A 12,343-nucleotide genomic window follows, 5' to 3' on the forward strand; every position below is an offset into this window, starting at 1 on the left:
TGCAATAGAGACTGCATCATCTGTGGATCTGTTGAGGCGGTATGCAAATTGGAGTGGGTCTAGGGTTCCTGGAATAATGGTGTTAATGTGAGCCATTATCAGCCTCTCAAAGCACTTCATGGCTACGGACGTGAGTGCTACGGGTCTGTAGTCATTTCGGCAGGTTGACTTAGGGGACTATGGTGGTCTGCCTTGACACATTTTGGGTCTTGTTTCTAGTAAACCAACGTATCAGGTGTAGAAAGACACCTGAACGGCGTCCCTACCTCTTCAGGGGGACCGGAAGTTAGGTTGAAGAGGAGCAGATGGAGGGATAGCTGTCTCTGCCCAAGCCCTTTCCACTCGTTTCCACTAGGGAACACTGGGACGACAATACAGTCATATCTCAGTACACCGTCTACGTCAGAGCACAGAGATACAGGGGGGAAGGCATCCCAAATGCATCCTATTCCCTAGACCAGTGGTTCCTATTCCCTAGACCAGTGGTTCCCATCTAGGGCTACTAGGACCCCTGGGGGGGGGGGGGGGGTACTTGGCCTATCCACAGGGGGTACATGAGAAGACTCATGAGACCATAGGGTTACTGCTAAAAAGCACACGAGTGGGTACTACATGTGTACTCTGGGAAGAGAAAAATTACGTTGGTGGTACAGTAACCAAAAAAGGTTGGGAACCACTGCCCTATAGAGAGCACTACTGTTGACCAGAGCCCTACATGCATGTACCCTAGTCAAAAGTAGTGCACTATATAGGGAATAGGGCTCTAGTCAAAAGTAGTGCACTACGTATATAGGGCTCTAAAGTAGTGCAATATATAGGGAATAGGGCTCTAGAGTAGTGCACTATATAGGGAATAGGGTACCATTTGGGACACACAACATGGGTATTGAACCAGGAAGTATTTTATATGCAGTATAATTGTGTTCAGTCCAAGATAATAAAGTTTATAGCGTTGAATCTATACTGCAGAGGAGGCTGGTGGGAGTGTTGAATCTATACTGATAAACTGTGATTGTGATAGACGACAACAAATTCACATTTTTAAATGCAGCAGAATTGCAAACATATTGAAACAGTAACATCGTCAAACCTACTGTATAAAAAAGGACATTTCATCAAGATTTCCAATCCAGTTGAAGGCCCAGAGATGTGGCAGGCAGGAGAACCATTAACAGGAAGAGTCTGGTACCAGATAAGTTGCCCTACTTCTATAAGACAAAGCATGGGCAACATGCAGAATGTACTGAACAATTTGGATATCTGCTTTTATATGCAGTAGAATTGTGTCCTGACAATTTTACCCTTAGTGTGTTTGGGACAACAGATTATATCTTCAAAAACAGACACGTTGATTCCAGAGGTAAACCATTTTTAATTCAGTGTGTTCCAGAAAGGCACTAAAATAAATTGAGGAAAGCTTGGAGTTGGAATGTTAACAGAGGAATGGAGGGATGAAAGGATGGAAAACCAGGAGAAGGTAAAGAGATTGGAACGTTCACAGACCACACACACACACACACACACCACGACACACATGACGACACAGCTACATACTTCTAACTAAGAGTTGGTAAAGAACTAAAAAGCCAGAGAGAATGTTCTTCCTCATCATCGATGTGTTTTCTAAAACCTTCAAAACATTTGTACAGATTCTTCTAAAGTCCTTGTATTGGAGAGAACGCAACAGAATCCTGCTCATCTGCTGCTCCCAAACAGCACCTATTCTCTACATCACGGGTCCCAACCATATGGGAGGGCACGGGACCTTCCGATCTAAAACGAAGTGTAACTCCGCAATGCATTAGGCTTGAAACAAGTAGTAAAATGACGAGAGGAAGACGCGACTCTGATGCACATGGGAACATATTTGCTTCGTCTCTCTGACATTGAGAAGCTGAGCTACGACCTTCTAAAGTTGAGGAGTCAAAGAAATTGGACTTTGCTTGTAAAGTAATCTTATACAATGTGTGACTCTGTCGCTATCAATTGATCTAATCATTTCCTGTAAAATAGAATATGCAGAATTAAATTGAGGGTTCATATAAAACATTTGGGGAAATCAGGTCTAGCCTATTTATTTTCCTTATCGATCTATTATTATCATCATCATAGGGGCTCCAGAGTGGCGCTGCTGTTTAAGGCACTGCATCTCAATGGTCGAGGAGTCACTACAGACCCTGGTTCGATTCCAGGCTGTATCACAACCAGACGTGATTGGGAGTCCCATAGGGTGGAGCACAACTGTCCCAGCGTCGTCAGGGTTAGGGGGTTTGGCCTTAGTAGGCCGTCATTGTAAAGAAGAATTTGTTCTTAACTGACTTGCCTAGTTAAATAAAAGGTTAAATAAAAAACACAAAATAAAATAAGTCATGAGACATTTTGCTAGGTCCCTCAAATGAAACAAAATTAAGCTGGTGTTGTATTTAATAAAGACAATCTCAATAAACAATAATAAAACAAGGTTGGGAACCCCTGCTGTGCATATTGCACTACTACAGTAGTTAACTATATAGGGAATAGGGTGCCATTTGTGACTCAGCCTTGTAGTGTGGACAGAAGAGCTCATTCAGCGTTTCTTACATATAATAATGGAGTCAAGTTACATAGAGCAGCGTGGTCGTCACCATAGTTACTGTCCTCTGGTTTTAAATATGGACTGGAGATAGATGGATAGAATAACCACAGATGGATGGATGGACGGACGGAGTGCCTCGATTTACACTTGTCCGGTGTCCCAAATGGCACCCTATTCCATATTTAGTGCACCACTTTTGCCCATAGGGGCCACAAGTCGTGCACTACAGTGAACAGGGTGCAATTTGGGAAGCACCAGTTGGGTTCAGAGCACTTCCTCTCTGTTCCAATATGCATACTAGCAGACCAATCAGAATGACAAACAATGGTCATGTTCCAGACAGACTGCAGACTGACTGATCTACCAATCCCCTTACATCCTGAATAACTACTCACTGTTATTGGCAGATCAGTCAGTCTGATCTACCAATCCCCTTACATCCTGAATAACTACTCACTGTTATTGGTAGATCAGTCAGGATGTAAGGGGCATGCATTCTAAGTCATATGCTAGTAGGTATTGAAGACAGAGGATGGGAGGAGTCTCCTGAAATGACACGTGATTGGATGAGAGATTGGAAGGGGGTGGCGATGAGGAGCGTTGGGGCGGTCCTTCTTCCTTCTGAGAGCCAGGAGGGTAGGATGATTGGAGAGCTATCTTGTCCCTCACGGGAGTGCGTCTGATGATAGGTTGAGATTCCGACACGCCTCCCTCTGTTCTGGATCGTGATTGGTTGGTCACAGTTCCTCCTTGTAGTAGCCCAGCTTAGCAAAACTCATCTCTTTCCTCAACTGCATGACTTCCCAGAACATCTGTTCTGCTAGAGAACAGGAAAGGAGATGGAGGGAGGAAAGAGGAACGGATAGAAGAGAGCATAAACATTACAACACATTCTGACTATACTGTAGAGACACATTACAACACATTCTGACTATACTGTAGAGACACATTACAACACATTCTGACTATACTGTAGAGACACATTACAACACATTCTGACTATACTGTAGAGACAACACATTCTGACTATACTGTAGAGACACATGACAACACATTCTGACTATACTGTAGAGACACATTACAACACATTCTGACTATACTGTAGAGACACATTACAACACATTCTGACTATACTGTAGAGACACATAACAACACATTCTGACTATACTGTAGAGACACATTACAACACATTCTGACTATACTGTAGAGACACATTACAACACATTCTGACTATACTGTAGAGACACATTACAACACATTCTGACTATACTGTAGAGACACATTACAACACATTCTGACTATACTGTAGAGACACATTACAACACATTCTGACTATACTGTAGAGACACATTACAACACATTCTGACTATACTGTAGACACACATTACAACACATTCTGACTATACTGTAGACACATAACACATTCTGACGATACTGTAGACACACATAACACATTCTGACTATACTGTAGAGACACATAACAACACATTCTGACTATACTGTAGAGACACGTAACACATTCTGACTATACTGTAGACACATAACAACACATTCTGACTATACTGTAGAGATACATTACAACACATTCTGACTATACTGTAGACACATAACACATTCTGACTATACTGTAGACACATAACATATTCTGACTATACTGTAGAGACACATAACATATTCTGACTATACTGTAGAGACACAACACATTCTGACTATACTGTAGAGACACATAACAACACATTCTGACTATACTGTAGACACATTACAACACATTCTGACTATACTGTAGAGACACATAACAACACATTCTGACTATACTGTAGAGACACCCATAACAACACATTCTGACTATACTGTAGAGACACATAACAACACATTCTGACTATACTGTAGAGACACATAACAACACATTCTGACTATACTGTAGAGACATTACAACACATTCTGACTATACTGTAGAGACACATAACACATTCTGACTATACTGTAGACACATAACAACACATTCTGACTATACTGTAGAGACATTACAACACATTGACTATACTGTAGAGACACATAACACATTCTGACTATACTGTAGACACATAACAACACATTCTGACTATACTGTAGAGCACATTACAACACATTCTGACTATACTGTAGAGACACATAACAACACATTCTGACTATACTGTAGAGACACGTAACACATTCTGACTATACTGTAGACACATAACAACACATTCTGACTATACTGTAGAGACACATAACACATTCTGACTATACTGTAGAGACACATAACACATTCTGACTATACTGTAGAGACACATAACAACACATTCTGACTATACTGTAGAGACATAACAACACATTCTGACTATACTGTAGACACATTACAACACATTCTGACTATACTGTAGAGACACATAACAACACATTCTGACTATACTGTAGAGACACGTAACACATTCTGACTATACTGTAGACACATAACAACACATTCTGACTATACTGTAGAGACACATAACACATTCTGACTATACTGTAGAGACACATAACACATTCTGACTATACTGTAGACACATAACAACACATTCTGACTATACTGTAGAGACATTACAACACATTCTGACTATACTGTAGACACACATGACACATTCTGACTATACTGTAGAGATACATAACACATTCTGACTATACTGTAGACACATTACAACACATTCTGACTATACTGTAGAGACACATAACACATTCTGACTATACTGTAGACACATAACAACACATTCTGACTATACTGTAGAGACTACAACACATTCTGACTATACTGTAGAGACTACAACACATTCTGACTATACTGTAGAGTCACATAACACATTGACTATACTGTAGAGAGACATTACAACACATTCTGACTATACTGTAGAGACACATTACAACACATTCTGACTATACTGTAGAGACACATTACAACACATTCTGACTATACTGTAGAGACACATAACACATTCTGACTATACTGTAGACACATTACAACACATTCTGACTATACTGTAGACACACATAACACATTCTGACTATACTGTAGAGAGACATAACAACACATTCTGACTATACTGTACAGACACATAACAACACATTCTGACTATACTGTACAGACACATAACACATTCTGACTATACTGTAGACACATAACACATTCTGACTATACTGTAGAGACACATAACAACACATTCTGACTATACTGTAGAGACACATAACAACACATTCTGACTATACTGTAGAGACATTACAACACATTCTGACTATACTGTAGACGCATTATAACACATTCTGACTATACTGTAGAGAGACATAACACATTCTGACTATACTGTAGAGACACATAACAACACATTCTGACTATACTGTAGACACATAACAACACATTCTGACTATACTGTAGAGACACATAACAACACATTCTGACTATACTGTAGACACATAACAACACATTCTGACTATACTGTAGAGACACATAACACATTCTGACTATACTGTAGAGACACATAACACATTCTGACTATACTGTAGACACATAACACATTCTGACTATACTGTAGAGACAATAACACATTCTGACTATACTGTAGACACATAACAACACATTCTGACTATACTGTAGAGACATTACAACACATTCTGACTATACTGTAGAGACTACAACACATTCTGACTATACTGTAGAGATACATAACAACACATTCTGACTATACTGTAGACACATTACAACACATTCTGACTATACTGTAGACACACATGACACATTCTGACTATACTGTAGACACATTACAACACATTCTGACTATACTGTAGAGACACATAACACATTCTGACTATACTGTAGAGACACATAACACATTCTGACTATACTGTAGAGACATTACAACACATTCTGACTATACTGTAGAGACACATAACACATTCTGACTATACTGTAGAGATGACACATTCTGACTATACTGTAGACACATAACACATTCTGACTATACTGTAGACACATTACAACACATTCTGACTATACTGTAGACACACATGACACATTCTGACTATACTGTAGAGATACATAACACATTCTGACTATACTGTAGAGACATTACAACACATTCTGACTATACTGTAGAGACACATAACACATTCTGACTATACTGTAGAGATGACACATTCTGACTATACTGTAGAGACATTGTCAGCATGACAACTGGAGACTAAACACTGCCAGTACAGCTACTGTTGAAGATTGTGGGAATCCTATAAACGACAAAATGCTAGAACAGCCACTCCGTGGCTACGTTAAAAGTATCATTACGTGGCTCCGAACTCGTATCCTCTATTGAAAAACAATGGCGTTCTTGTGCTAGTCTGTAACCTTGAGGAGACTTCTCTAAATGAGCTGTGTGACTGATGAGCCTCCACCCTCTACGGTAATGGACATAGAAATAGAATCAGAATGTGGTGGTGAATGGGGATACCCATTCTAGGTATTCCATTTCTATGCTAATAGGATTCCAACATGTCAGATAGCTGCTGAGTTAGTCCAATCTACAGCACCACTGGGTCCATAAGACACACTACTCTACATGACTTATGCATGTGGCCATGTACTGTGGTTTCTGCTAACACATCCATCCATGGATCCATCCATGGATCCATCCAATGCTTCACATTAGCTAAAACCACTAAAGATAAAGTGCATTCACATGTGACTGTAGGCAAAACAACATGGCTGCAGCATTACAGGAAATGCACTGCTAGCTGATCTCACCGTCCTGCAGCTTGACCAGCCCTTGGTGGATGTAGCGGATATAGGTAAAGAAGTTACAAACTGACGTGATCTGGAGAGAGAGAGATCAAGGTTAAATTTCTAGACTGGTGAAACATTAGATGGTGGACTTAAATCCTTTTCTCATGCAGGGAATTACAAGTTCATAAATGAGAGTGCTGTAGACGTCGTAGTGAATTACAGGCTGATAAATGAGAGTGCTGTAGACGTCGTAGTGAATTACAGGCTGATAAATGAGAGTGCTGTAGACGTCGTAGGGAATTACAAGTTCATAAATGAGAGTGCTGTAGACGTCGTAAGGGATTACAGGCTGATAAATGAGAGTGCTGTAGACGTCGTAGTGAATTACAGGCTGATAAATGAGAGTGCTGTAGACGTCGTAGGGGATTACAGGCTGATAAATGAGAGTGCTGTAGACGTCGTAGTGAATTACAGGCTGATAAATGAGAGTGCTGTAGACGTCGTAGTGAATTACAAGTTCATAAATGAGAGTGCTGTAGACGTCGTAGGGAATTACAAGTTCATAAATGAGAGTGCTGTAGACGTCGTAGTGAATTACAGGCTGATAAATGAGAGTGCTGTAGACGTCGTAGGGGATTACAGGCTGATAAATGAGAGTGCTGTAGACGTCGTAGTGAATTACAGGCTGATAAATGAGAGTGCTGTAGACGTCGTAGTGAATTACAGGTTGATAAATGAGAGTGCTGTAGACGTCGTAGGGGATTACAGGTTGATAAATGAGAGTGCTGTAGACGTCGTAGTGAATTACAGGCTGATAAATGAGAGTGCTGTAGACGTCGTAGGGGATTACAGGCTGATAAATGAGAGTGCTGTAGACGTCGTAGGGGATTACAGGCTGATAAATGAGAGTGCTGTAGACGTCGTAGTGAATTACAGGCTGATAAATGAGAGTGCTGTAGACGTCGTAGGGGATTACAGGCTGATAAATGAGAGTGCTGTAGACGTCGTAGTGAATTACAGGCTGATAAATGAGAGTGCTGTAGACGTCGTAGGGGATTACAGGCTGATAAATGAGAGTGCTGTAGACGTCGTAGGGGATTACAGGTTGATAAATGAGAGTGCTGTAGACGTCGTAGGGGATTACAGGCTGATAAATGAGAGTGCTGTAGACGTCGTAGGGGATTACAGGCTGATAAATGAGAGTGCTGTAGACGTCGTAGTGAATTACAGGCTGATAAATGAGAGTGCTGTAGACGTCGTAGTGGATTACAGGCTGATAAATGAGAGTGCTGTAGACGTCGTAGTGAATTACAGGCTGATAAATGAGAGTGCTGTAGACGTCGTAGTGAATTACAGGTTGATAAATGAGAGTGCTGTAGACGTCGTAGTGAATTACAGGCTGATAAATGAGAGTGCTGTAGACGTCGTAGTGAATTACAGGTTGATAAATGAGAGTGCTGTAGACGTCGTAGGGGATTACAGGCTGATAAATGAGAGTGCTGTAGACGTCGTAGTGAATTACAGGCTGATAAATGAGAGTGCTGTAGACGTCGTAGTGAATTACAGGTTGATAAATGAGAGTGCTGTAGACGTCGTAGTGAATTACAGGTTGATAAATGAGAGTGCTGTAGACGTCGTAGTGAATTACAGGTTGATAAATGAGAGTGCTGTAGACGTCGTAGTGAATTACATTTTGAGAGTGCTGTAGACGTCGTAGGGGATTACAGGTTGATAAATGAGAGTGCTGTAGACGTCGTAGGGGATTACAGGTTGATAAATGAGAGTGCTGTAGGCGTCGTAGGGGATTACAGGTTGATAAATGAGAGTGCTGTAGACGTCGTAGGGGATTACAGGCTGATAAATGAGAGTGCTGTAGACGTCGTAGTGAATTACAGGCTGATAAATGAGAGTGCTGTAGACGTCGTAGTGAATTACAGGTTGATAAATGAGAGTGCTGTAGACGTCGTAGTGAATTACAGGTTGATAAATGAGAGTGCTGTAGACGTCGTAGTGAATTACAGGTTGATAAATGAGAGTGCTGTAGACCTGGTAAAACTCACCCGATAACGACAGAAAGGAGACACGTAGTAATAGTTGCTGGAATCACCAAACTTGATTCTGTGCTTGCAGGTTTTGGTCTGGCCACTAAGGGCACACTTTCTGTGAGGAGAGACAAGAAACAGAGAGATAGTGGTAAGAAAGAGGTCCAGTATTACCCTGAAAACAGATGAATGTCTAATCATCTAATGCTCAACATAACAGCACGTTGAAAGACTAGGCCTAGCCAGCCTAACTGGACTGCTCATGTTTAAGGAATGGAAAGAGGGATGGAGGAGAGACAAAACAGTGCAGATGGAAGGAAAGGAGTGGGTGAGGAGGGAGGGAGGGAGGGATGGAGAGAAAACAGTGCAGATGGAAGGAAAGGAGTGGGTGGGGAGGGAGGGAGGGAGGGAGGGAGGGAGGGAGGGAGGGAGGGAGGGAGGGAGGGAGGGAGGGAGGGAGGGAGGGAAAGTGAGAATTGACATGACTACCTCAGGCCTTCAACCACCCGTGTGAACGACAGAGAGAAATAACAGAAAAGAAAAGAAATTGAGAAATTATGAAAAAGAAGGCAGTCAGGAAAATACTACTGAACAGAGCTAGAAGAGAAGCATGCTGGAGAGACAGAGAGAGACACACAGAGTGAGGGGGAGAGACACACACAGAGTGAGGGGGAGAGACACACACAGAGTGAGGGGGAGAGACACACAGAGTGAGGGGGAGAGACACACACAGAGTGAGGGGGAGAGACACACACAGAGTGAGGGGGAGAGACACACACAGAGACAGAGAGAGAGAGACACACACACAGAGTGAGGGGGAGAGACACACACAGAGTGAGGGGGAGAGACACACACAGAGACAGAGAGAGAGAGAGACACACACAGAGTGAGGGGGAGAGACACACACAGAGTGAGGGGGAGAGACACACACAGAGACAGAGAGAGAGACACACACAGAGTGAGGGGGACACACACAGAGTGAGGGGAAGACAAACAGAGTGAGGAGACACACACAGAGTGAGGGGAAAGAAAGACACACACAGAGTGAGGGGGAGAGACACACAGAGTGAGGGGGAGAGAGACACACAGAGTGAGGGGGAGAGACACACACAGAGTGAGGGGGAGAGACACACACAGAGTGAGGGGGAGAGACACACACAGAGTGAGGGGGAGAGACACACACAGAGTGAGGGGGAGAGACACACACAGAGTGAGGGGGAGAGACACACACAGAGTGAGGAGGAGAGACACACACAGAGTGAGGGGGAGAGACACACAGTGAGGGGGGAGAGACATATTGAGGAAGAATGAAAGAAATGGTGAGAGAGCAGGGTGGAATCAGAATGAATGAGGTCTTTGGGTAAACACATTGTATTCCCCTCACACAGACAGTGAACCACTGAGAACAAAAACATCATTCCCCCAATTCTCTCTGCTTCCTCCCAACTTGAACAAATAATCTCCTTTAATCCACCCAATATTCTAACCAAGGCCAGAGACATTATCAGGAAGTAAATTGTCAGCGGTGGATTCTGATTGGTCACGGTTGGGTGAGGAAGGAGGATAGCAGTTTCAGTACATTGTAATCCCCCCCTAGGATCCTAGAGAGATGATTACTGAGTCATATTGTAGACAGAGAAGAAGGAGAGCATATTAAACACAGAGATACTTTTCTATATCTAGTGTATGTGGACACCCCTTAAAATCAGTGGATTCAGCTATTTCAACCACACCCGTTGCTGACAGGTGTAGAAAACTGAGCACACCGCCATGCAATCTCCATAGACAAACATTGGTAGTAGAATGGCCTTACTGAAGAGCTCAGTGACTTTCAAAGTGGCACAGTCATAGGATGCCACCTTTTCAACAAGTCAATTCGTCAAATGTCTGCCCTGCTAGAGCTGCCCAGGTCAACTGTAAGTGCTGTTATTGTGAAGTGGAAACGTTTAGGAGAAACACAGTGGTAGGCCACACCAGCTCACAAGAAAGGGACCGTTGAGAGCTGAAGTGGGTAGCGCGTTAAAAAAAAAGTCTGTCCTTGGGTGCATCACTCTCTACCGAATTCCAAACTGCCTCTGGAAGCAACATCATCACAAGAACTGTTCGTCAGGAGCTTCATGAAATGGGTTTCCATGGTCGAGCAGCCGCACACAAGCCCAAAATGTGCAATGCCTGAATGCATAGTGCTCTTTCCTGTTTCAGCATAACAATGCCCCCGTGCACAAAGAGAGGTACATACAGAAATAGTTTGTCGAGATCGGTGTGGAAGAACTTGACTGGCCTGCACAGAGTCCTGACCTCAACCCCATCAAACACCTTTGGGATGAATTGGAAAGCCGACTGCGAGTCAGGCCTAATCGCCCAACATCAGTGCCCGACCTCACTAACGCTCTTGTTGCTGAATGAAAGTCCCCCATAGCAATGTTCCAACATCTAGTGGAAAGCCTTCCCAGAAGAGTGGAGACTGTTATAGCAGCAATGTTCCAACATCTAGTGGAAAGACTTCCCAGAAGAGTGGAGGCTGTTATAGCAGCAATGTTCCATCATCTAGTGGAAAGACTTCCCAGAAGAGTGGAGGCTGTTATAGCAGCAATGTTCCAACATCTAGTGGAAAGCCTTCCCAGAAGAGTGGAGGCTGTTATAGCAGCAATGTTCCAACATCTAGTGGAAAGCCTTCCCAGAAGAGTGGAGGCTGTTATAGCAGCAATGTTCCAACATCTAGTGGAAAGACTTCCCAGAAGAGTGGAGGCTGTTAGCAGCACCTACATATTAATGCCTATGATTTTGGAATGAGACGTTCGACTAGCAGGTGTCCACATACTTTTGGTCATGTAGTGTAAGTCGAGGAGCATGTTGTTAGAATGTGAGGCATATTAAACAGAGGGAACATGGAGAACAGTGGAGGAACATGTTAGAATGTGAGGCATATTAAACAGAGGGAACATGGAGAACAGTGGAGGAACA

The 12,343-nt window shown here is 42.6% G+C and overlaps 1 protein-coding gene across 6 annotated transcripts in view; it reads right to left on the reverse strand.

The window, feature by feature from the left end:
- Positions 1–1,352: 1,352 nt before the first annotated feature.
- Positions 1,353–12,343, reverse strand: part of LOC123743807 (rab-3A-interacting protein) — an 80,673-nt gene continuing 69,682 nt past the window's right edge. For 5 of the 6 annotated variants that reach the window (XM_045722432.1, XM_045722428.1, XM_045722429.1 and 2 more), the window contains 3 exons: positions 9,398–9,497; positions 7,359–7,428; positions 1,353–3,395 (listed from right to left, as the gene is read on the reverse strand). In XM_045722432.1, coding sequence (XP_045578388.1) covers positions 3,313–3,395; positions 7,359–7,428; positions 9,398–9,497 — 253 coding nt within the window. In that variant the 3' untranslated portion in view covers positions 1,353–3,312. The remainder of the gene's footprint in view (positions 3,396–7,358; positions 7,429–9,397; positions 9,498–12,343) is intronic. The other variant, XM_045722431.1, reaches the window with a different exon arrangement.

The sequence above is a fragment of the Salmo salar genome, chromosome ssa07 (genome assembly GCF_905237065.1).
Source record: "Salmo salar chromosome ssa07, Ssal_v3.1, whole genome shotgun sequence".
Lineage (NCBI taxonomy): Eukaryota > Metazoa > Chordata > Actinopteri > Salmoniformes > Salmonidae > Salmo > Salmo salar.